The following is a 26,633-nucleotide window of genomic DNA, read 5'->3' on the forward strand; positions in this document are numbered from 1 at the left end:
ACTCTCAGCAGCAGGGACTTGCAGAAATTCCACGTAATGAAAATGACTTCAAGTCCTCAACCCCACCACCAACCCCAAAGCTTCAACCCCCTCTACTAACACCGTCTCCACCTCCCTCCCTGAAACCCCCTTCTCAACACAAATCCTCAAATCCCCTCTCCCAGCTAGCTGTCTTGTCCCCTCCTCCCCATTTCTTTTTCAAGTCAAGCCCCGCCAAACACCAAATGTACAGCCCCCCTCTCAACCCCAAGTCCTCAACCTTTCCCTACCAAAACCTCAAAAAAAAAAACCCTTTCCAAACTCTGTCCCCTCTTTCTTAAGTCCTCAAACACCCCCACACCCTCCCAACTCTGCCCACCCCCCGCCCCCACCCCCATCCCCGTGGCCCCTACCCCCAATGGCCCAACTCTGTTATCCACATTCTTAACAATGTTCCTGTTCCTGTTCGTTAATGACAATGTTGAAAGTAAATTAACAAAAGAAAACACCTTTAATTCACAATCGCACGAGATTCCGTCATCTCATGCTTCTTCAGTAAAAATATTTAAGCTAAATGATGAAAAAAAAAAAGAAAAAAAAAAGCATAAGGTCACTTGTAATGTAAAAATAATATGCAACAGGAATGCCACAGACAATGACCTTTATATGATATAGGTTTTATGGACTTTAGTCGAGTAGTTTAAAAGAAAATAGTTGGAAAGACATGCATACAAACACAATACATATATCAAATCATGGTATCTGTCTGTCTGTCCGTCCATCTCCCGTTTATGGCAGCCGCTTCCCGCGCTGTGTTTGAAAAGCTGCCGATTCGTTATTATGCATTTTCATTCACTTTTCTTGATGTAATTTAGTCACTCACTTCATTGTCCCTTCCAATAATCTAAAAACATGAACATGTGGATTAAAAGTTTATTTAATACACATCTTCATGGGGTAACAATTTAAAAGACACATTTTGCCCTCTTTTCAGACAAATTAAACCTCTGCCACCCGATATTATACCATTATTTTGTGGTGGGTGGTGTAAGTAATTCAGAGCTTTGGCTCTGAGTGAAACCAAGAGTGCAACACAATCAACCTTTATAAAGTCCATGAAATAATTTAAATTGATAGATTAACTTAAAATTTCCTGTCACCGGCGACAGGTACTTTTGCTCCTTATTTATATAGAATATGGAAGATTCGGTCCAAATATGACAATACAGCATACATTACTTCACTACATCAGTGCTCTTTTAAGGCATATTTCCTTTGCATTTCAAAGAACGAATTACAAAAGACAAGAAGCGAGCCCTTGATCTCAGTTGGTCAAGGAGAAACGATCGATTCTTGTGCAAAACGTTGAAAAATTGATCAACCTTGGAAGAACCAGGGTCTTATCGACCATGAAAAGCAAGATGCTTTATGGCATCATCATGTTAGATGAGAGAATATTGTAGAGGCTTCATTCCTCTCATTTTTAGCAAAATATTTTGGTGAAACTTCAAATGTATTTTTACCTGCGGCACCGAAGTGGATGGATGTTATGTTTTCACACGCTTGTCTGGCTATGCCCGTCTGTCTGTGATCAGGATATCTCAAAAAGTTATGTATAGATTCGGAAACTTGGTGGACAGGCTGTGAATGTGACCAGGACAAATTAATTAGATTTTAGGGAAGATTCAGATCCGGATCCTAGAATTTTTAAAGTGATTCTTCACCAGAGAGATCGGGCCAAAAATTATATAAAGAACAATATCTCAAAAAGTTATGGACAGATTCCACAGACACTTGGTGGATGAGTTCGGTCGGCGACAATAATAAGCCGATTAGATTGTGGTTCAAGTCTGGATCCAGATCCGGGCTATCAGTGGAATGCAAAACGTAAACTGTTCAGCCTGGCGTATGTGCTCTACCAAGTGCCATTCCCGTTGTCATACGTTTTCCCAAAGATAGGGCTAGTAGAAGGACTTGCGAAAAAAGCTGTCGTCAGGAAGGATGATAAAGTTTGTGGTGAGTTAGAAACTGGAAAATTTGGGTGAAGGTACACATAACATGCAATCCCCAAATACAACACACCATGCATGAGCCGGCAAATGCACACAGAAGTACCAACAAAGCTCATGTAATGCAGAAGAACAATTTGAAAAATGTCAACTTTGTAATTGATTAATCAGATTAGGTTGCAAAGAACTAGCATTTCCTAGAATCCAAGACGTTGCAAAGAACACAGTAGGGAAAACAATTTAACCGACCAAATAAAAATGAACCCAGCACAAGTATGAACGATTCAAGTATGACGGAATATACGAGAGAGGAAAAAAAAACATTTGAAAAATCTTTATTTCAACGGTGATTGAAAAGGTTGCAGATCCGTAATACAGCAATCTAAGAGAAAAGCAGTTGAATCCGGAAACAATGTGCTTGGAATGCTTTTGTGTTTTCCAGTTATTTTCAGATGAAAGAAAAATGTTAGTGGTACCTCTATTAACAAGTAAAGAGTATATTCATGTACTACTAGAAATACCATGAGAAATTATACAGGCCTACACACAGCTATGGCTTAATGTACAATCTATTATTATGTTTAGATTTGATCTCGTTCTATTTGTCTACTTTGGTGATATGCAGGAGGGTGTGGGGGGGAGGGGAGGGGAGGAGGGTGGGAAGCGCCATACCCCCCCAAAAAAAATTTTTTGTCCAAGCTACGGCCAAAATCATCATCAGATATCACTTCGTTTTACACTTGGAAGCATCAAATAATTGCATAGCCAACAGTGTAATAACTTTGAAAAGAAGTTTGTACAAGTGCTGTTAAATCCTCAAATATTTCTACATTTAGAGTGCATCACAAATCATAAATTATCATAGTTTAAAATATTGACCTACACCGCTACTACTTCTTTAATGGCCCCGATTGTTCACACCTTGTGGGGTCGACTGGGAAACTTTTTTTTATTTTGGCTGAAGACTTTCATGAATTGGCTGGCCAGGCATGACGTTCGACTAAAGGTGGCAGGGTGCAGGTGAGAAATCACAGAAATGAGAATCCTTTATTCTGTAAATATGCCTCAAACCTGTCACAAAAATATTTTGCGAATCTTCTGGCAAGAAAGTGTGAGCAAGGAAGGAGAGAGGACTGGAAAGAAGAACATCATGGAGGAAATTAAAATGAGATCGAGATAGATTGGGCATGCACTGTTCATGGAAAATAACAGCATCACAAAAAGAGCGATACACTGGTATGGTGGAATAGGGGCCGAGCGAGCCAAAAACGGCATGAGTTCCTCAAGAGGTTCCATTTCTTCTCAGGCATGATAGGATTGTCAGCAAGTAAGCAAGATGATGAAAACTTAACTATTCTTCACAAAAGACACTGCGAGATCTTCAACTTCCACCAACTCATGCTAGCGGATAGGGCAATCAGTTTAACATCTATCCATGGGACATTTGATGGTTTCGCCTTGCATGCAAAATACATGGACTGTTTAACCGGATTGAGATTCGAACACATGCTACAGAGGTCAGAAGCAAATAAGCACACCTTAAGCATATCCTACCAGCCCATTAAAAAATAAATAAATAAATAAAACAAACAAAGAAAAAAAAACTACTTTATTATGCTTCACAAAAATAAATACTCAATTCTCAAAAATGATCTATTTTTATTCCCATCAACCTGCCTTTTATTACAGGTCATGCAAGTATGTGCGTCAACGGTCTGCGTATTCCTTTCCTTGCAAATCAAAACCACATAATTCTCTACCATTTCACTCTGCCACAACCCTCCACACTGTCTTTAAAAAAACAAAAAAGAAGAAAATTAAAGTGCAAAAATGAAGTCAATCCAATGTGGAGAATTAAACTTAAAAACAATCATGGACTTAAACAAAACAAAAACTTAAAAACAATCATGAATGCCAGGATCAACAATGACATTCAAAACATACAAACAAGACATTCACAAATGCATTGTGACCAAAACGAAAGCAAATTGAAAATGTCACATGACGCAATAAAAGATCAAAGTGAAAATGCAGTCTGATTACAATATGGAAAACAGTGATGATACACATCTAGAGCAGATTGCCAAGCTCAAAAAAGAAAAAAAAGTAATAATAATTAAAAAAAAAAAATTAAAAAACATTATTTGAAAGATAATTCATTCCTTGACCAAGAATGGTGGGGAAAGGGTTAAAGAAGACAAAGATGAAGACAAAGACGAAGAGGAATAGTTTGGTTGTTTTAATCCAAATGACCATCCCCAAAATACCATATTTAATCATTTTATTTGCCAAATCTGTAATGAGACCATTTCAAAGTTTTAACTGTCATGTCAACATCTTCTGTACAGATACCCAAATATGGAAAATATACCTTAGTCCATTTCTCAAAATTCAAAGCAAAAAAAAAAAAGATGTCTGTCTGTCTGTCTGTCTCTATAGATCGGCACAACACATCTTTTGAGTGAACTACATTTCCAATCCTGAGATGGAGTTAATTTTTGCTGGAGTTAATTTTTGAGGTGCGAGTTGTGTACATATTATGTGGAAGGGGGGAAGGATCTAAAACTAGATTAAGGCAAGAATAGCATGGAATATGTGACCTGGTAGCTTAGATTACTCTTGTAACAGAGTCAGGAAAACGTCAGCGTAAGTGATCTTGTAAAACTTGCCCTGAGGAGGCAGGGAGTGTTAACCTTAAGCAGCATATAGAGTAAGTTTGTTGTGTAAAACCTCTCGTTTTTGAACGAGACTGGATGAGGATTTGGGCACAAAAGGCATAACTATTATTGGGATCACCCCATGGAGCAGGACGGCCCAGAAGATGGCACGCCAACAGAAGCAGATGGCCAATGAGTGCGATGCACCGCCAAAAAAGGCAGTGCCGCAGTTTACAAGGTCCGTGACCACGCCTGAGTGCGGAAGTTCTAGTTTTGTAGTTGTCGTTCTAGTTTTAGAGTTGGGATCGGACCTTGGCAGAGGAAGCGTCCCGCTCTTCATCGCTATACATCTTTGCTATCCTCTCATTCCATGCCACATCACAGCTCTGTGCAACACCATGCGGCACGGACACACAAGCTCGTGCCTTGCCTTGAGCCCTTGCTCATCCCCCGTTGTTGTGAGAGTCCCGGTATTTATTTTTGGTGCCACAGGTGGGTTAGGTTTTAGTGTGTACACAAGTGTGTGTGCCTTCCTACTTGTTGACCTTTGAGCACCTATCCTGATCCAGTTATTTATTTATTTATTTATTAGCGTCTCGTATCCCCCCCCCCCCAACTCCCCTCCCATACACCTTTAATTGTAAAGAAATGTTTTCCCGTTTTCTGGCACGAACACCGCCAATTTCGGGTATGTTGGGTGAACCTTGGGAATCCGAGCAACTTTGAATGCAGTAACTATAAAACACCGTTTTAGAATCTAAGGAAGCATTTATAAGACCTCTGGCACAGAGCCACCATGTTAATGGACACTTCAACTGCGACAATATAAACTGGTATTTTCCTGAGAATTTTATTTGAAAAGTGCCCTGCGTATTATACACGAGTGATTACTAGTAGCCACTTAATCCAATGTTTCAAATATGAAACAATCGCGAGGTGACTTGTGTGATATTGGCTCAATTTTCATTTATTTTGGAGTTTAGAAAAGAAAAAATGCGATTTAACCAAGTATACCTTTTTAAATCAAACCAAAAGCATGATCAAGAGCATAACTTTGAGAAAGCAATAAACTAACTACCTGTTGCATTAATAAAATCACTTGCTTCCATCATTGTTTTCACCAAATTCAAAACTTTAAATAAACAAAGGAAATATAATGGTGTACTCAAAAAAACAAGTCGCTGAACAAATCTTGCACATTTTTGCCAATGATACATTTCTGATTTCATTCTTTACTTCTTAAATAGTGCGTTGTCTCGTGGTACAAACCACTATTTTCAGGTGTCCCCAAAGAAAAATAATCAAATGGCGTTAAATTTAGACGATGTGCAGACGGACCATTCTATTGGTGCCTGGTGTTGGCTTAATGGTGAGGGTGGTGGGTTTGGGATCCTGAGTTCAAATCCCACTCGGCTGTTGAATTAATACCAGGTGGGGATGACTCAGCGTGCCATCCTTCCGAGGTCGGCAAACTGAGTGCCAGCGTGCTGGTATCCTGTGTCGGAGTGGCGACCCGTCCAGGATTGTGTCCAATAGCCAAGGAGACTGCTCAGACAGCACCAACGCTCCACACAGAGTATGGTCCCGATGGATGGATGGATGGATGGATTCTATTGATACACGACATCCTATCCATCTCAAAGGAATAGTTTCAAATAAAAATAAATGAATTGAAAATATTTCCTACGATTCCAGACTTTTGAAACACCCCATTGTAGGCCTTTATTTTGGATGTACCCACTTTCTATTAAATGCACCTTTCTCCATCAAACTTCCCACTAACACTACAGACCAGTTATATCAATGAGCCAACGGTCTTTCCCCTCATGCTGTCAAAAATAACAAAAATTAAATATAATGACAAAATAAAATATAAAACAAAACAGAATTCAACTTTCAGACATTATAAAACCTGTACTGGGACTTGGACACGACTTGTTCTCTAACTTGGACTTGATGCACATTCAAGGAACTAAATAAATAGGAATAAATTAGACAAAAGATGACACGGGGAAATGAAAAAAGAAAAAAAGAAAACTGTCGAACTGTGCTCAAGCCCAATTGGGGGGCAATAATCAAGTTGATATGTGTGCATGCTCGCACACATGCACTCACAACTCTCACAGGGAAGGGCAAAGTTTAAAAAAAGTTAATGCTTGCAAAGTTAGCAAAACTCAAAAAGAAAAAAGCAAGTTGATAGATCACTATGGTCATGACGATTCCTTCCATGCTCTGCTCATCTACCACAACTCAGTATGCTGCACCACTCAGTGTTTGTGCAATGTTTTCACAGGTTTGTAAAAATGGAAAAACGTCATGTGCCGGAGGAAATGACGTTACACTCAGGGTATAATTTTTTTTTCTCCGTGTAGAAGCACCGATACATAAACAAATAATTAAGTTTACAAGCATTTTAATGCAAAACAATTCAAATTGTGTTTGTCGAAGCATCCCCTTCAGTTTATAGTTTACTTTAAGAATGATACACATTTTACTTGGTGACAAAATTCAATAAATGGACCACATGCAGAACAGTCTAATCGTGGACAAAAATTTGTACAAGCAAGAACACTGCTTCACAATAATGTAATCTTATAAGCAATAGTTACTTTAAAGAATACAAATATGAACACCTAAGTTACTTTCTTTTTGAATCTATCTCTCCATCAAATGTGACTTCAACCAGGATCCCGTCACTGCGTATTTGGTGTTCTGGTTGAATCAATGAGGTGGGATTATGCTGCTGATGTGGGTTAGCCTTTGTGGGATTGGGAAGAAATTTGGAATTTGGCCATGGTACTGGCACAATGGCCTTTGCTTTTTGCAAGACCTGTGATCTTTAATATCCACCAGAGCAGACAGGACAGCTAACTGACCATCAAAGCATTGTTAAAAATGAAAAGGAAAAGAGGGGAGGCATCCTTTCCATAAGACGGCATACCAATTGATGTGACACCCTGCCTGCAAAACATGGGGATAGCAATTTGTAGTTAGGAATTGAACACAGAGTAGACAGTAATCAGGCGAGTAAGCCACCTCCGAGCTATCCTGACAGGCCATTCTTGCCGAAACAAGAACATAAAAGTATCAAAGCAAAATTGTATGGACAAGAAAAGCAACGCATCAGAAACTGACCTGAGATAGAGGAATGAAATGTTAGCTGCATTCAAACACAATGTAAGCGAAGTGGTCCACAATGATCATGTGACAGGGGGCAAAATCAGCAGGCACAAGCTGACAACTAAAATAGCAGCAAAAAATAAAATAAAATCGGGAATTAGTATCAAAGAAAATGTATAAAGCATCAACAAAAAGTGTAACGAGAACGGCACTCGGTAGCATGCTTACCTCTGCCAGACTGAACAGTTTATGTTTTGTATCCCACTCATAGGCTGGATCTGCATCCAGACCTCAATCAAAATCTAATGGGTTTGTTCTCATCACCTACCCAACTCATACACCAAGTTTTGATGGAATCCGTCGACAACGTTTTGAAATATCATGCTACATAAAATATCGTTTTTCGTCCCATCTCTCAATGGTGAAGAATCACCTTAAAAAAATATATATATTAAATTCTTGTATCCTGATCCAGATCTCAAATTGAATCAATTCGTCCTTGTCACACCTCAAATATGTCCACCAAGTTTCATCCGATTCCGTCCATAACTTTGAGATATCCTGCTCACAAAGAGACAGACAGACAGACAGACAGGAGTGAAAATATAATCTCCGTCCACCTTTGGTAACAGAGGTGTTACTTTTGGTACTACATTATGAAGTGATCACATGTCCACCCGATTGTCATCTAAAATTGCTTTATCGAGAATCATCTTGTGCTCAAAAATTAGCTTTTATTGCCAAAGGGAAACTGTCCAGAAAAACCGTTTTGCTATGATCGATTGAAGTCCATCAGAAACTCAGAACTCAAAAAGATGACATTTACTCTTTAACAATATAAAAAAAAAAAATAAAAGCATACTTTTCATTCACTCTTGCAGAGACCAAATCCACCTTGTCTGCATAAAATATATATCACTCCTTTTGGGATTGTATGCAGCAAAATAAATCGCAGCAGACTGAAGTTTATTCTGCAGATGTAATTGCTGACAATATCTTCTCATGTCCCATAATATAGCTCCAGTCAATATTCTAAAGGACATGGCTTCTTGCAAATATAACTGATTCAACATCGATTTGATAGCAACTGCTGCCATTTTTAAAGTCCAACCACTATCCAAATTAGGACGCCAAGTTGTTCGGATATACTAACAGGACTAAAAATTGCACTTAGTAAGTCGATTCGAGGAATTCAGAAGATATTCTGTGTTCGTTTGGAATTGTCTTGACATCTTGAATCTACTCTTTGAAATTGGTTCACATGTTCATTTCAGAAGCGACCAATGCAAATTAAGCAATCTCACTTTAACGGTCTCTAAATAATGCTGATCATAAAATTAAAAGAAAGGAGAGGCAGTACAAAGACTTCTTATCAATGGCTTACTGATTTGAAACAGCACGTCGTCTCGCTTATCCAGGTGGATCTGAAGTTTGGCAATTTTCCAATGCAACCTTTTTCTTTGTTTTTTGTTTTTTTTTCCAGTGCAGCCAGTCCTCGCTCAACGTTGTAGTTATGTTCTTGAAAAGTGCGACTTCAACTGAAACGACTTTAAGCGAATCAAATTTTCCCTTCAGAATTAATGTAAATAGGGGGGTTAAGGTTACAGGGAAAAATGTTTTATCATCAGACAGACAAAAGACATTATTTACATACAGAGTAGAACTTTTAAATAGTTTTAAATAATTTTAAACATTCAATTGAATATCATCATCTCGAGTTGATTCAGATATTCAACGGTTCTTTCTTCTCCAATGTGATTGCAGAAATTGTGTAAAATCGTCTTCTTCCACCTCAACAAAACCCGCTTTATTGGCCAAGCCAAGGATAACTTTCTTCATCGTGGGGACATCTTTAAATCCTTTCAATGTATTGACACATTCAGGCCACAACTTCCTCCACACACCATTCATGCACACCTGAATAACTTCAGCCCAGGACCGACATCATCGATCCACAGCTCGGTGTATACAAGGTCTATACTGGACGTACTCTGGGTGGGCTTATACACCAGTATTTATGGTATGGTTTATAGTTTATACTGTAGCTTTATCAAAACGAGGAAAAGCATAGTTTAGCACCAAATTAGAGGTAAAAGGACTTTATAACAGAACGGTGAACAACTTTAAACGAGTATGTTCTCTAATAGATCAGCGACTTAATAACGAAACAACGTTAACCGGAATGATGTTAAATGAGGACTTACTGTAATGTAAAAGTTAGCCTTTGTTAAAGGGACATGCTAGGTTGGAGTTCATGGATATAACAAAAAGTGTATTTTACATGAGGTTATTAATAGTATAACACATTTTTGTCGATAGTACAACACCAGGATTTATTTATTTTTAATGAGATTAAAGGCAGTCCTTTATTCCAGGATGGAAATGCAAATAGATGACAACATTGGCAGCAGTCTCCAAGCCCAAACTGATATGGAAAATGATCAGACATTCTGCTTGAACTGCCAATAAAAAGATTAGCCTTCAGGAGAACAGAACAAATGGAGGCATATAGATCTACAGATGCTCTCGACGAGATCCACAATCTGCTACGTTCTCAGAGGCACAATTCTCCAAAAAAAAAATTCTCATTGTGTGCAAACTATATGGAGGTTTTCTAAAGCAGTCTTATCGAGCGTTCTGTTGAAAACATTAACCAATTTGTACAAATTTCCTTATTCCTTTGTTTAAGTTAATTCTAGAGAGATGAAGATTGAAGAAGCCTGAAACAAGCGTACACAATGGATGCATCAATTATTGCCTGGCAGTTTGGGGGAAAAAAAACAACAAATTCAGTGCTTTAAAGGTATCTTGATTTTTACCTTTTTAACCAGAGGTTATGTTATGCTATGCACGATATCTTTGTTTGTCTGTCTATGAGCAGGATATCAAATAGTTAAGGACAGATTCATTCTAAATTTGGTGGACAGGTTGTGTGTGTGTGTGTGTGAAGAGGACAAATTGACGAGATTTTGGTGAAGATCTGGATATCAGAATTTCTTTAGGGATTCTTCACCATTGTGAGATAGGGCCAAAATCGATATAGAGCACGATACCTCAAAAAGTTAAGGATGGATTTGGCTAATACCTGGTCATCTGGTTGGGAGTGTGACAAGGATGAATGCATTAGATTTTGATGAATATCCGGAGACTATAATTTTTTCAATGATTCTTCATCATTGAGAGATGGGACCAAATATGATATATAGCGTGATATCTCAAAAAGTTGACAGAGTCGGATGAAACTTGGTGGATGAGTTGGGTAGGTGACAAGAACAAGCCAATTCGATTTTGGTTCAGGTCTGGATGCAGATCCAGCCAGCAGTGGTATACAAAACGTAAACCGTTCAGCCTGGCGGAGGTATGCATTCCACCGAGCGCCGTTCTGGTTTTTTTTAAAGTTTTAATCCATCAATTCTCAGCAAAAGGTCATGTAAATTCCATTGAAGGAGAAATTTTAACAACAGCATTATTGTGATGTGTGCAACGGTTTTTCTCCATACTGCAATTACATGTCAATGTTTTAAACTTTCAAACACCACTTTTTTTTTAAGTATAAAGTACAGGAAAGGGTAAGACCCATCATCATCAAGAATGACTGAAAGTAAGCAAGGGAAGGGAATAAGAGTTAACCACAATGAGTGCAGTAGCAACACATGCACAGCAGACCAGGTGGGGAAGGCAGATTATCTCCCATCGTGAAGGTTGTTTGTGTGTCAGGTGGATTTTTAAAACAAGACAGTACTTGAAACAAATTCCACTTCCTGAAGCATATAATCCAATCCATTCAAACTGCTGCCTTTTAACTGACACACTTTGGGATGCTGGTACAGTGTCATCACCTGTACATCTGATTTGTTGGACAATGGAAAAAAATAAAATAAATAAAACGTTTGCTACTTTTAATATGTAATTGTCAGTCAGATTACAGCAAATAAACTTTTTATTTGCCCAAAACTGATTTGAAGTCTTCTTTCCATTGTAAAAAATATAACTTTTAAGTGTTCCACAAGATATGTTAAAGTGGCGACTCTCCTTTCTCACCGGTTCTCTAATGTTTTTTTTTTGTTGTTTTTTTTTTCCCATCAAAGCAGAATACAATGTTAAGTATGGTTAAAACGCACTAAAATAACTGTTTTAAAGAGAGCACTTTGTTACAGCAAATATCTTATTGATGTCAATATTTCTGCAAACAAAAGCGGTTGTTTGTCAAACCCCAGTATTCAATAAAGTGAAGTAAACAAAAGTGTGTTTCAGTCAACACATCCAAAACTCGGTAGATTCTCAGAACCAACTGCAAACATGAGCTCATTACAATGGCCAGGGCTTTACTTGAATCTATTTTCAGTTTTGGCAAGAAACATCATTTCCCACAAGCAACTTTGATGAGCGTTTGTTAACTCGGTCCGTTCAAGCTTGAACAATTTAATAGCTATTATTTTCACAAAGGAGTGCGAGATGAAATACCTAAAATAGGTAATGGTTACCTATTAAGTTAGTGTCTAAAATGTGAAAGGGAGAGGGGTGTGGGGAATTGTCATTATCTCAACAAAGAAAATACATGCAGTTTTCTGATTAAAAAATATATCTATATATGTATATATTACATGCTGAAACCAGTAAGATATATTTTCTAACATTACTGCAAACAGATTTTTTTTTAAATCTCATGGATAAAATATTTATTTTCTATAACAAATTTTTTTATCAACTTCTAGGAAGCAAATCTATTAAATAACACCAGATCAAAAGGTTGCCCTGCAATCAACACAGACAAAACACCATTTAGATACGTACAAGGACAACAGGCCCCAAAAGCACTAAAATCAACCATAACCAAGACTTTGTGATGATTCCATAACAAGAATGATAAGCCTATTCTCAGCTACTCAAGATGAAGCCAGAGCAAGATAATGTTGAGGTTTTCTGCTCACCAAAGACAGAATAATGAATTGGATGTGATGACAGAGAGAAAAGAAACACTTCATGGAGGAGTCCAACTTCCACTAACAGCGTCAATCCATTTCAAGTAAGTACTGGCAAAGCGACTCTGCACATGGTTCATACTCTTCGCCAGAAAGCCAGCAGCAAACTCTTGTTCAGCCTGCAAGTCATGGCGTTGCCATGACGGGCAACGCTTGAGTCTCTTCCTCTCGTGGCCCTCATCGTGCGTCTCCAGAGTCTGCAACGAAACTGCCAATGGGCTGAGGGACCTCAGAGGGCCATTATAGATCTCACCGCTCATTGCTCCAGCCACCTTGTGCCAAAGGTGAAATAGAAATCGCCTGCAGAGCAAAAAAGTCACCTTAAACACAAAAAAAAAAGAAACGACAGGGCTGGTTATACATGGTGTGGCAAAATTCAAGCACTATTTGGCACTGGACCTCACACCTAAACTTCTCTCTGAGGGGGGAGTTGAAGAGTGTTCTCAGTCAACTGCCGAGAAAGAACTTGATAAGATAAAGAATGCAATCCAAGTGAACCAATATCCCCATGGCAATGTTCAGGAATGCTCAAGCGTCCCATACGAAAATTGATCCACAAGTGTAATGATGTTCAGGCAATTTACTGTTTAAAGGCAATGAAATACAAGGTAAATGTCATATCCCGAAGATGCCCAACTTTTGCCACACCATGTACAGTTAAAAATAGGAATCAATACGGTATACAAACACAATGATACAGAATGGAAATGTTTAGTACAAAATATTAACACAAATCAGTAGCATTTATCAGTCTCCATCACAGGCTCCAATTGCTAATGTTGGCCCACCTGTTATTTAATGGTGAACAGGAAATGAAGTTCATGAACAAAAGAAGATTATGAGCTGATGTGTGGACAATGGATAAAATAATGAGCTTGACCCAAATACAGCTGAGAACGCAAATGTAAATTTGAAATAAAGTTGGTGCATATGCATAGTTACTGGTCTTCGTTCACGGCAACTCAATATAGACGAGAACGGCTACTTGGTAGAGTGCATACCTCTGCCAGACTGATCAGTTCATGTTTTGTATTACACTGATAGGCCGGATATTGATTTGGACCTGAACTAAAATTTAATTGGTTTGTTCTCATCACCTAACTCATGCACAAAGTTTCATCAGAATCCATCCATATCTTTTGACACATCATGCTATATATCGATTTAGCACTATCACTGAATGGTGGGGAAAAAATAAAAAATAAAAATAAAAAAATCGCCTAAAAATTTCTCAGATCCAGATCTGGATTTAGATCTTCACCAAAATTGAAACAATTCTTCCTTGTTACCCAACCTGCCCACCAAGTTTAATCCAAATCCGTCCAAAACTTTTTAGATGCTCGTGGAGGATCTCTAAGTCTTTCTCACGTTGTTGTTCTTGTGGACTTTTTTGTTTCACAGCCTACAGTTTTCATCGAAACTTACAGAAACTTGGCGTATATATGTAAAAATACCCTGCGCAGACAGTAGCGATCTCCGATTTTGAAAATTCCTCCGATAAAAAAAAGTTATGACGTCAAAATATCTCCGAAACTGGGCAAGCTTTTTGAATTCTGTTTGCGGGAATCGAATAGGGCATTAGCAGAGATGAATTACCGCACATATGATACGTCACTATGGCGTCATATCAATTTTTTATGACGTCATTCCTATTTTTTTGACGTTTTTTGTTTTTTCTTTCACAGCCTACAGTTTTCATCGAAACTTCCTGAAACATGGCATATATATATATATATATATATATATATATATATATATATATATATATATATATATATATATATATGTAAAAATACCCTGCGCAGACAGTAACCATGTCCGATTTTGAAAATTCCTCCTAAAAAAAAGTTGACGTCAAAATATCTCCGCTAATGGAAACGGCTAAAAAATTCTCAAACTAGGCAAGATTTTTGAATTGTTTGCGGGAATCGAACAGGGCATTAGCAGAGATGAATTACCGCACATATGATACATCACTATGTCGTCATATCACTTTTTATGACGTCATTCCTATTTTTTGACATTTTTTGTTTCACAACCCAGAGTTTTCATCGGATCTTCATGAAATTTGCCATGTATATGCAGAAAGCCCACGCGCAAACAGCAACCATCTCCGATTTTGGAAATTCTTCCTAGAAAAAAAGTTGTCATAATATCGCCGCTAATGGAAATCGCCTATACCATTATCTCCGAAACCAAGGCAAGCTGTTTGAATTTTGTTTGTCGGAGTCAAGCCGGGCATTAGCACAGATAATTTATCGCAAACCTGATGCATCACAATGACATCATATTCGTTTTTATGACGTCATCATTAAGAGGACGAGGATCTTTGCTCATCCGAGCTTGTTGAGATATCCTGCTATATGTCATTTTTGGCCCCCATCACTCAATGGTGAAGAATCACTTTAAAAAATTCTCAGATCCAGATTCGGATCTTCACCAAAATCTAATCATTTTGTCCTAGTCACATACCTAAGCTCTGCACCAAATTTTGTCCGAATCAGTCAACAACTTTTTGAGATATCTTGTTCACAAACAAACAGACAGACACAGACAGACAGGGGTGAAAACAACCTCCTTCCTTCCACCTTAGGTGGTGGAAGTAAAAAAGCTATATTCGGCAATGGCCGCCTGCGCTACGTCGTTTACTGAGTGTCCAACTGTCAGTTCACAAGTTGCTCTTCCATGAGCCTCAATGTTGTAAGGAAAAAGAAAAAAAAAGAACATTCAATGTAATCTAGCGTAGGAATCAGTTAAGTTAAGTCACAAGAAGGTTCCAACAAACTTTGAAGTATTCTTGGCAAATTTATAATCTTCTTAAACATGAACATCTGAGCCTTAATCTTCCCAGTAAACTCATTAAACTTCTTGTTTTTCTTCCAATGCAAATGCTGCAATTGTGGATTGGAAAGACAAATATCAATGCATCGATCTCTCGGGAATGACCCAGATTTCCCTCACATCTAAGATGTAATGCTCTAGTCTTCGTGAAGCCAGAACTGCAAATCTTCCATGATGTGTTTTATTGCGTGTAGGGTGGCCTGGCAGAGGTTGAAGGTGTCATCAGTGGTTTCGCCAAGTCTGTTTGTCCTGTAAAAGCTGTGGGTGGTGTCCACAGAGGAGGCATGAAAGGTGAATACGATCAGACCTAGAGAGTAATTTCTCTGTGCCATCGATGGGTGGGGGGGGGGGGGGTTCGTGCCCAGGTTATTGATTACGTTCACGATGATGTGGGTATGGATGTGTTTTTTGTAGTTTTGTTGATTGGTGGGGGGTGGGGGAGATGTTTTGAAGCAGGTCATTGTCGTGTCTTGTGGTGTAATCTTAATGTGTCGAGGGGTCAGTGGGTGGTTGGACATGCAGTGGCACAGGTGATTAGGGTTGACACTTGCAGCTGCAAGGAACTGCACCTCTCTCATGTCCAAATGGTCTTTGATTTTTGTCTTTTGAATTTTTGCCTCTGAGTGTAGGGTGTTGTTAATATGCAACCTGTGATGATGCCAAGGGCTTTGTTTTGTATGGTCTGTAGGGTATTGAGATGTGTGTTTGATAGGCTGGATGCCCAGGATGAGCTGGCATAGTCAGTGACTTATTTAATGTAATGTTTGCATACGAGTAATGATGTTTCGTTGTGGTGTCGGAAGTCCGTCCCTGCAAGTGCCTCAAGTATGTATGCATTTATTTTGTACCCTCAGCAGAGGAGGGGTATTGCATTTGGGTCTGTTTGTCTGTCTGTCTGTCTGTCTGTATCATGTGCCAATGTAAACCACAATTTTTGCACGATGCCTTTTTTCAACCGAATATGTCTATAAAGTATGTACAATTAGAATGAGAGTACATCTTGAAAATATGCACTGTAAAACCACACAAAACAAGTCCTGGTGAGAGTCTGCAATCTTTGATTGCTATTTCTAGTTTCATGTTTGTGAGGTGATCTGAGAATGACATGGAGGTGGTAAAAGTGACACCTAGTATTTTTGTTTGGTGTGTGGGTGTGGGATAGAGACGTTCAGTGTGATGTGTGGTGCGACACGATGTTCCTTGTTAATCTGCATGGCATTTCATCTGAGCATACAGATCGTGATGCTGGGATTCAAGGTTCAAATCCAATGTAGTGTTGATGAGCGTATTTTTCAAGAGGAGGCACACGTGATTGCGATGGCGACTCATGCCAACTGCTCTTAAATCAAGGCTGTGTGAGGGCAATTTATACACGTTAATCTAGATATTTGCATATCCAGTAGCTTTCGGTAGAATCTCAGACGACTGTGCTTCTTTCTGTGGCCACCCATAAGCCTTTGAGTGAAAATAAAGCCTCGCAGGCCTCACTTCACGTGCCTGTGCTGAACCCTCTGCAATGTTTTCACCTCACTGATGTGTCCTCACCTCGCCTGTGTGTGCCAGCCACATGTGCCCACCGGTTCTCAAGAAAGCATATTCAGTATTGGCCACCTACGCTGCATACTCAAAAAGCATAGCAAACTGAAATGAAAGTAAAAACTAAACGAAACAGGAAAAAGAGCAATCAGAGATTGTAGACCCTCACCAGGACTGCTTTTGTGTACTGGTGTGTAACATAATTAATAAAAGACATAATTAGAACTGCCACTATATAACTGCTGGCAGTGATGACCGGGTACCAAAACGTCCCGCTTTATCGGACACCTGACCTGACCCATGATGTACCTATTATTCAATAGGTACAGAAGACCAAATAGGTACAGTCCTGCATTGGAGTAATCAGAAGGAATCCAAACAATAAAAAAGAAAAGATGAAGTCATCAGGAGGAACCTGGATAGGATTCACATTTCAGCTGCTACGCCTCTACCCTCAAATCCATCAAGGCACAGCCAAGTGAGCCTTCTCCAAAAAAAAAAAAAAAGAACCCGTATCAAAAAATTAATTCTGGTGACCAGACCATGTGTCCGATAAAGTTGAAATTTAAAGAACGTATTCTCCCATCACTACGGCATCATAAATATGACCTTTCACATCGTTCGATTAAGCGGTTCCAGAGAAAACATTATTTAATATTTTTTCTTCAATCCAATATGGCTGCCAAACCATGTGACCAATGACATCATATGTGTAAACCTTTTGTTCCTCATGGACAGGCGATCATGTGTAAAGTTTCGCCTTGATCTGTTCAGCCACTTCAGAGAAGAAGATTTTTGAAGATTTTCAAAAAAAACAAACAATATGGCTGCCAAATCATGCGACCGATGTCATGATTTTTTTTTAATTAAGTGGACCATTTTATCCCAACATGACCCTCAAAAATGTTCATACTGATCAGATGTGGCGTTCTACATATGCAATTATGACGTCATAACGAGGGCACCTGTGATGTCGTTTAAAAAAAAAAAAATCACACTCATTCCCCACGAGTACTTGCCATGTGCCAAATTTCAATTTTTTCCTTGGTGCGGTTTCAGAGATAGAGGTCCAATGTTTTTCTAATATTGCTGCCACACCACATGACCTATGATGTCATAATTATCACTAAAATATTCCACATGAGTATTCGCACCAATGGTGAAAATTTTGTCTCAATCCGACAAGCGGTTGTGGAGAAAAACACGAAAGTTCTGTGCAGACAAACAGACAGACAGACAGACCCAAATGCAATACCCTCTCCTTTGACAAGGGTAACTAGAAGGGCACTCGGAAGAGCGCATTCCTCCGCCACGCAATGCCTGATCCAGTAGAACATATTGAGCCCAATAGATTTTTAAAAAAAATATATAATGCTATATCTCGTTTTTGGCCCAATCTCTCAATGGTGAAGAATCACTTTAAGAATTAAACAATTCTAGTATCCAGATTCAGATCTTCACCAAAGTTGAATCAATTTCTTGTGGTCAGACACAACATGTCCACCAAGTTTCGGCCAAATCCATCCTCAACTTTTTGAGATATTGTGCTATATATCATTTTTGACCCTATCTCTCAATGTTGAAGAATCACTTTTAAAATTCTAGTCGTGGGATCCGGATCTTCACCAAAATCTAATCAGTTCGTCCTTGTCACACACCAAACCTGCCCACCAAATTTCATTCGGATCCATTGACAACTTTTTGAGATATCCTGTACACACAGACAGACAGAGAAAAACAAACAAACAAGAAAGACACGTCATGCAGAGCACGAAACTTGCAAAATCCACCCCCTTCTACAAAGGTTGCCATGGATGCATCAAATTTTTCATTTCATTAAGATTACAATTGACAATCTTAATCTAAGTTCAGGTCAATCGGATAAAAATTGATCATTTTTAAGATTCAAATTGATGATTTTAGAAGTTTGACCTTGAGTTGACCTTTGACCTTTTGACCTCAAAAAATAGCTGCTTTCCAAATCCAGTGATGGACTATGCAAATCCTGTTCAACTTTAACATTAATAGGATGTAAATTGATGATTTTAGAAGTTTGACCTTGAGTTGAACTTTGACCTCAAAATCAATAGGCTTCTCAGTTGAGACTACCTCTACAGCTTGGTAAAGTTTCATGATGACCGGTTTAGAATTGCGACCTGTTGGCGATTGAGACAGACAGACAAACAAACAAACAGAATAACGCACAAGACCAACCAATATACTTGAAAAATCTTTGATTTTTGCAAGTAACAAGCAGACAAGGGGGGTGAAAACATAACCCCCTTCACCTTTGGTGGTGGAGGTAAAGATCCCAGAAACGTTACCAACCTGTGGCTCCAAAGGCTTTCATGTCCAGGGTAAGCAAGGTTGAGATCTGTGCAGAGGTCAAACTCATTGTGAATGTGTTGAGCTGCCAGAGATCCTCCTGCACACATCTCGACTGCAGGTATATTTGTGCTGGGATGCATATGCACACAGGCTTGTGACATTCCGACAGTATCAGCTGCCAAAGCACCGAGGAGGAACTGTCGGTAGTGGAAGCCACTATGGTCAGATACGTGATTCTCAACCCAAGCCTGAGTGCTCTCAAGTTCAGCCTGCAGTACCTATGTGGGATTGTAGCAGTGGAGAGGTTGGTAAAGAAGAGGGAGAGGAATAAAGATGGAATACATTTGGTCATCTTGGAGGGAAAAGATGAGGAAGCTTGACCATGAAGATCCCCAAAAAAAAGAGGTGGGGTGACTTATGGTTTAATCGTTTGTATTTTTTTTTTAAACAAATGCTTACTTTAAGAATCGTTTTGTACATTTCTCTGTTGAAAGACCATGTGCAAATCTTAAGGCCCGGTCACACCTTGACGTTTTAGCCAATGTATGCCGATTTTTGAATTTTTTTTCTAAAACGCTGGCACACGTTGAATACGTTATGGGTAAGTTTTGATAACATTGAGAGCACGCTGAAAAACACTGCCATACGTCGTTGTACTTTTCGGTTGTCCTCAAATTTTTTCATGCTTGAAATTTCACGACGTATGCCGGCGTATGACTCACACGTTCCGCTACGCTGGCCACAAGTTGTATGCACGGTCTGCGATCGTTGACAGACGTCAACACATGCTACTTGTAAGTTAATCATAAGTTGAGACACGCCGAGGTAATGTTTAGCGTACCCGAAACATATTTCTAACCTATGATTAACGTGTTGTTGGAACGTTACGCGATCGTTGCCACACGTCGACAGACGTTACTTTTAAGTTACTCATAGGCTGAAAGACGTCGGTATAATGGATCGTCCTTGCGTCAGCGGCCACGGCCACGGCCACGGCCAGGACACTTATTTGCAGCATTCTTCAAACTTTTCTTCGGCATGACGAGGATGTTCACACTTCGATGTCGAGCTTGGCTATGATTCCAATTGTCCATCGGCAGCGTCTATTTAAAATAGTCGAGTTTGAGCGTTTTAACATGTTCAGAAGAAACGCTTCACATTTCCAAACCCCAGCGTCAAAAAACAAAGGCGAGTGACAGCAATTTAAATCGTTCATTGTAAATAATGAAAATAGCTGAGTGGTACCGTTTAAAAGTCGTTGAGTGTAAAAAAAATCCAATTGTTGAGCGCAAGCGTCTACTTTCAATAGTGGAGATGCAGCCATTTAAATCGTTGAGTGGCAGCCGATGAACCTACCCGTGGACACGCGGACGCAAGGACGATCCATCATAACCCACACCCTCCCCCTCACACTCACCTACTACTGCCAACATGAACAAACTACTACTAATACTAATACTAATACTAATACTGATACTGTTACTGTTGACATGGACATCGACTCAAAAAGGACTCGAAAACACTGTTGGGTTTCCCTTTTATGAGCAGCATTTTTATATACCAATTCCCAAAACCGCTGGGAACACGTCTTTATATGGCAGTTGTAAGCTAGAAACACGTTCATTTATTTTTTTTTGTCGACCGGAAGACGTCATTGGAATAGGTCTACATACGTCGATGTGTGTTGGGACTACGTAAAGAATTGGTTCAAAGCACGTCAAACATAAGTTAGAAATAAGTTTCGCGTAAAAAAGACATTACCGCGACGTGTTTCGACTTATGAGTAGCTTATAAGTAGCGTTTGTGGACGTGTGTAAGCGTCCGCATATCGTGTGTACAACTTATCCCCATCGCATGCTGAACGTGTGTCATACGCCGAGTACGTCGTAAAATTTTGAACATGTTTAAAATTTCTTGACGTACTCTACTTACTACGACGTATGATAGCGTACTTTAGCGTTCTACTCACGTATACCAAACTTACTCATACCGTATTTGACGTGCCCCCAACGTTTTAGACACATTTTTCTTAGGTCGGCATACGCTGGCAAGATCGCCAAGGTGTGACCGCGATGTTGACACTTCCATTTCTACGGCAGTTATGATTCGAATCGTTGTGCGTCAGCCTTTTAATAGGCTACGTCACGACATCGTCGGCGATGCGTGCAACGCGCTATGCTGAAGTTAGACTATCGTTGGGCATCGGTTGTGTAGGCCGACAACAGGTTCAGCATTCGTTGTTATAAGTTATCTATAACACAACGAAACGTTCTGTGTCCATTACTAATATGTTATGCATACGACCAACTCGTTATGAATACGTCCGAATCTTAAAAAAAAAAAAACATCAAAAGTTCGACGTCAGCCAGCGTTTTACATACATTTTAATACGTTGCCATCGCTGGCTAAAACGTCAAGGTGTGACCGGGCCTTTACAGATCCAACCAGACACTGGTTCAAAAGGAATATCTGTGTCAATCATTGGCAGTGTGGCCATCTCTAGACAATGGATTGCGAGAGCTGCAAGACAACCTGAAATACTGTAAAGTTTTCCACGTCTACATGCAAATGCAATCAGAGACACGCAGTACAAGGTTCTATCTTAAAGATGTTCAGTCAATCTCGATCAACTTTCCAGAACTTTGTGCTTGGCTGAATGGACTGAGATATGACTTGCAGCAGGTGTGGCGATGAAAATGAGGTCCTACCTTCGGGCAACAGCCTGCAAGGTGCTGAATGACCCAACATCGGTGTGACCAAGCATTGTAGTTGCTGGGGTATCTGTCGGCAGCAGCTGTGCACACTACCAATTCTCCATGCAAGAGAGTTTGGAAGGCCTCAAAAAAATCTCCACTGGGAGCTTCGGCAATTTCTTTCGCAGCTACCAACCGTTGCAGCAGCCACCGCCTAGAAAGGGAAGGTGAAGAAAATGGTAAAAGGCAGATTAACAAAAGCTCGTTAGCAAAGAACCATGGACAGTCATCTTAGAATGCAGTTTGGGAAATATGTTGTTACAGCCACCATGTTCGGCCAGTTACCTGGTCCGAACCCTGATGCACCTTGTCAAAGCGGTCACGACGACCGAATGATTATGTCGTTCCCAGCTTGATTACAGTCCTGTTTGCCACAATACCGAGCTCCAATGGAATCACCGAGCTAGTCGATGCGTCACCCTGATCAGTGCCGTGCGGCCGTTACACTAATGGCGACCGAGCAAATCGCCAAACACAAACACAGACACAGTCTAGTGTTGGGTGCTAATCAACAGACCCAATCTGTCCTTTAACAGACATATCCAACCAGACTAGCAATAAAGACAGTCAAATTCAAACAGAGACCAAGTTATATTATAATGTATTGAACACAAGGGGGGGGGAAGGGGGGGATACAAAGGAAGCAATACAGTGTAACAACAATTAATAATAACCCAAATCTGTATGTGCCCACGACAATGAATGGGAGGCTTACATATATCTAATCCTTAAGGCCTCACACATTCCTCAAGAGATAGAGATAGATAACACAAGACAGGAAACACTGCTGCTGTGACCGGCAGGACACAGCGAGTTCAGAGGAGCTACATCTTCGGTGAGAACAGTCTCTGTTCATGACCGGAGCTTGCATGAGCACTGAGAGTGGGCACGGCTTCTTGGGTGAGGAAGACGTTCTGGCTGTGCTGAAAACGCCTGTTCTGTGGTATGGGGGAAATATGTCAATGTACCTATTAAAGCTCCCTTTGAAAGTCCTTCCTGGCAGAGCCTGGTCACTCCTTTCATCGAGTGAGCCCCCACCCGATCTTGTGATGCACCTGGCCCCTCGCCACTCAGCCGCTGTTAGTTCAGGGCCTTGTTCATGGGTGGGGCATCCCCCCTCCACTCCAAACGTGTCACTCAGCACTTTTGGCACGTTTCGCTGTCATGGCAGCCTTCCCATCGAGCGGCCTGTCAGAATGCTAAAAAGCACGTTTAATACGGGTTACAAAGGTGAGGGCATTAAGAAGCGGGATAAAGGGAAAGTGGTTTTAGACACAAACATGTGCGGAAAGGTTGACAACAGCTTTCCAAACATAAATCGATGCACATTCTCCATCCCAATTAAATTCCCTCACGCCTACACCAAAATATGCAATTTGAGAAATAACTAGCGCTATCCTATGCATAGTTACCACCGAAAAGGCATTCTCACAACAATATACATTTGAGTAACAACAGCAGCAACGGCTAAAAACGTAATCGTACGTTGGATGGAATTCACCGAATAATTTTAGCTTCCAGTATATGTGCTCCATGAAACGCCACGACAAGCTATTTATACACCTTGGCGGTTTTTGGCAGAAAACCCCCTTTGGAGAGGAGGGAAAATAAAGTCTTGACAACCTGTCGTGTGAGCCTTAAACCCCCCCCCTCCCCCGACCCCGACAAGTTTGGTTGAGATTGGATAAGTTGACGACCGAACCTATCACGGTCAGGCAGGCAGACACCAAATTGTGTATTTTTGTGCGATTCCATACCCCTGGGCGAATTGCCTCAAAAATTTGCTGTATCACATCATATTAACACGCATGGTTAACGGCACAATTAAAAAAAAATTGCAATTCTTAATCAAACTGATCGTAACTAAAAATAATACCGCTCTGGCTGATCGAGAATTCCCTCGGAGGGGGAGGGGTGGTGCTTGGTGGACGCTTCGGCCCTTCCGCATCACGTTTGAAGGTGAATTCTTTGTTGGGAATCGAACCAACTGCACTTTGGTATTTATATTCCGTATGCAGAATGGAAATGACTAAACAAAGGGACCACAGTCACCACAGGACTACACCGAGTGAAAGTAGTCATCGCACGATCCTGTGTGACCTCAAACAAGTAAACGAGGCAATTTGGCCCATCTTTGACGTGCTGGACCCCCGGGGTTAATATTTGCTCCAGCTTTAAACCTCAATCTTCTTGATGGTTTAAATTAAAACACCAACATCTAAAACACCAGACATTGGAGAAAGGATTCAAACACGAAACATGGAAATCAACAAGTTCAAAATATTGGTGAAAAAAAATTGCCACTCCTTTCTACACGCACGCACGCACGCACGCACGCACGCACGCACGCACGCACGCACGCACACACGCACACACGCAAAAACAGTATCACCAACTCAAACAACTCACAGAACTCAACCCAGCAGTCAGGATTATCTTCACTCATGGTATGCAACAATCCAATCTTGGCATATATGCTTTCCAGCCAGCAGCCTTCAGATTCTGATGGACACTTGGCCGACTGGATCGGGCGGGTCTCATGCACACACTGCCTTGCACATATTTGTGGTGATCGCTAGAATGCTTGGATCACAGAACCTGCATCGCCCTCACCACTTGACATGCGAGGTCTCCCAGGTTGTTTGTGCATATCTTGCTTGCACTGCACCATCAACTTCAAACTCATTAGGGATTCTCTAAATAGTTAATCGTGTTGGTGGGGAGAGGTTTCAAATTCTCACCTCCACCTTCTTTGCACCTTCCACGTTTTCCAACAATTTAAAGACAACCTTGTGTTGCTTTAAGAACAAGCAAGCCACCACCTTCTTGTCATTCTAACTGCCTTATGGGCAACAGTATGCCTGGTGTTGGCTTAATGGTTAGGGTGGTGGGCTTGGGATCCTTGGATCCTGAGTTCTAAATCCCCCTTTGCTATTGAATTAAGACCAGGTGGGGTTGACTCTGTCCGTCATCCTTCCGAGGTCGGCAAAACGAGTTCCAGCTTGCTGGAGTGTATCCTGTGTCGGAGTGGCAACCCGTCAGGGATCGTGTCCAATAGCCAAGGGGACCGTTTAGACAGCACCAACGCTCTGCACAGAGAATGGTTCCAATGGATGGATGGATGGATGGATGGATGGGCAACAATGAAGGTGAAATACAGGTATCTCTCGCCAACCACGGTGGTTAGGTTCTTGAAAAATCATGGTTGGTAAATCCGCGGCTGGCAAGCTGAAAGACCTATGGAAAAAGTGGTTGGGTTCCACAGCCATGCATACGGAGCTTTCCTCTGCCTTCAATAAGCATAATAAATATTTTTTATTATCGACTACCCTGTATGAGCAACAATACTTTTAACTCGAGAGTTCAGAAAACGCCTTACCCCATGCAGTCTTGAGAGAACAAGGACATGGGCGGGGTCTGTGAGCAGAAAATTTGATTGGTCGAGATGATGTAAAATACCATAGTACTGCAAAGCAGAAGGATTTTTTAAAAGTGCCAAAAAGGTGATTTGTGTTCTTGTGTTAAAGTATAACATTCAATTGAAATAAAGGTTGCAGAAAAAAAATTTTGGAGGTTTACCGCCATTGATGCAGCGTCTTTCACACCAACTTAATTGACATGTTACATTTGTTATTCGTGCCTGTTGTTTGTATCCTTTAGGATGTTGCTAAAAACAATAAGTTTCCTGCTTGGAATGATTTTCAATTTTGTTTGACTACCAGACAGGCAGACAGAGTAAAAAAAAAAAAATTGTGTCTCCTCCCTGCGTGTGCGTGATCGAGATAAATTCAGAGCCAAAGTACCACGAAGCGACAGGTTCGTTTTCCGATTCATGTCCAAAATACAAGCAAGTTAAATTAAGTTGTTCCGAGATCATAAACTGGCGTTTGCAGACAGGCAGACAAAGTGAACCAAATGCTTAGCCACACATTTTGCTTCATGTGCATGGGGTAATTGCACCAGATATTGCAAGAGCAGTCCAGATAACGGTGACAGTGACTGACATTGATGGTGATGTTGGGGGGGGGGGGTTAATGGGATGAAGGCTGCCCCCTCCTCCTCAGGCACAGGCTCCTCAATGGAAAACCAAACCCTGATGATGAAGCAGGATAACTGGCAACTGAGATTGCACGAAAGATGGTGATGATGGTGGACGTGTGTGTGGAGGTATAGAGGAAGTAGGTCTTTTAACCCATTTATGCCCCAAGTGTTTTGAATTGGAACTATTAAAGTACAACTCTTTTTTTATTTTTTTTTTAGGATGAATTAGACAAAGATAGAACAAAAATGATATTTATTTTGGAAAGAATGCAAAAATAACTAAAACGAGAAGGCCACTCAGTAGAGCGCGTACCTCCGCCACGTAATACCTGATCCACGAGAACATATTGAGCCACGTACGTTATTCAAATATCATGCCATACAGTA

The 26,633-nt window shown here is 40.3% G+C and overlaps 1 protein-coding gene across 4 annotated transcripts in view; it reads right to left on the reverse strand.

Moving 5' to 3' along the window:
• Positions 1–2,307: 2,307 nt before the first annotated feature.
• The window catches only part of PTAR1 (protein prenyltransferase alpha subunit repeat containing 1), a 38,438-nt gene continuing 14,112 nt past the window's right edge, over positions 2,308–26,633 (reverse strand). The window contains exons 5-9 of one of the 4 annotated variants that reach the window (XR_015049100.1): positions 22,161–22,359; positions 19,453–19,730; positions 12,697–13,047; positions 7,781–7,886; positions 2,308–7,606 (exon numbers count right to left, since the gene is read on the reverse strand). Coding sequence is in view for 1 of the 4 variants with exons in the window: in XM_085845368.1 (XP_085701494.1) it covers positions 12,747–13,047; positions 19,453–19,730; positions 22,161–22,359 (778 nt within the window). In the remaining 3 variants the exon portion in view is untranslated. Of the gene's footprint in view, positions 13,048–19,452; positions 19,731–22,160; positions 22,360–26,633 lie in introns of all 4 variants that reach the window. The other 3 variants (XR_015049098.1, XR_015049099.1, XM_085845368.1) reach the window with 3 other exon arrangements.

Source organism: Eptatretus burgeri, chromosome 11 (assembly GCF_056783735.1).
Source record: "Eptatretus burgeri isolate ZD-2024b chromosome 11, Ebu_testis_v1, whole genome shotgun sequence".
Taxonomy (NCBI): Eukaryota; Metazoa; Chordata; class Myxini; order Myxiniformes; family Myxinidae; genus Eptatretus; species Eptatretus burgeri.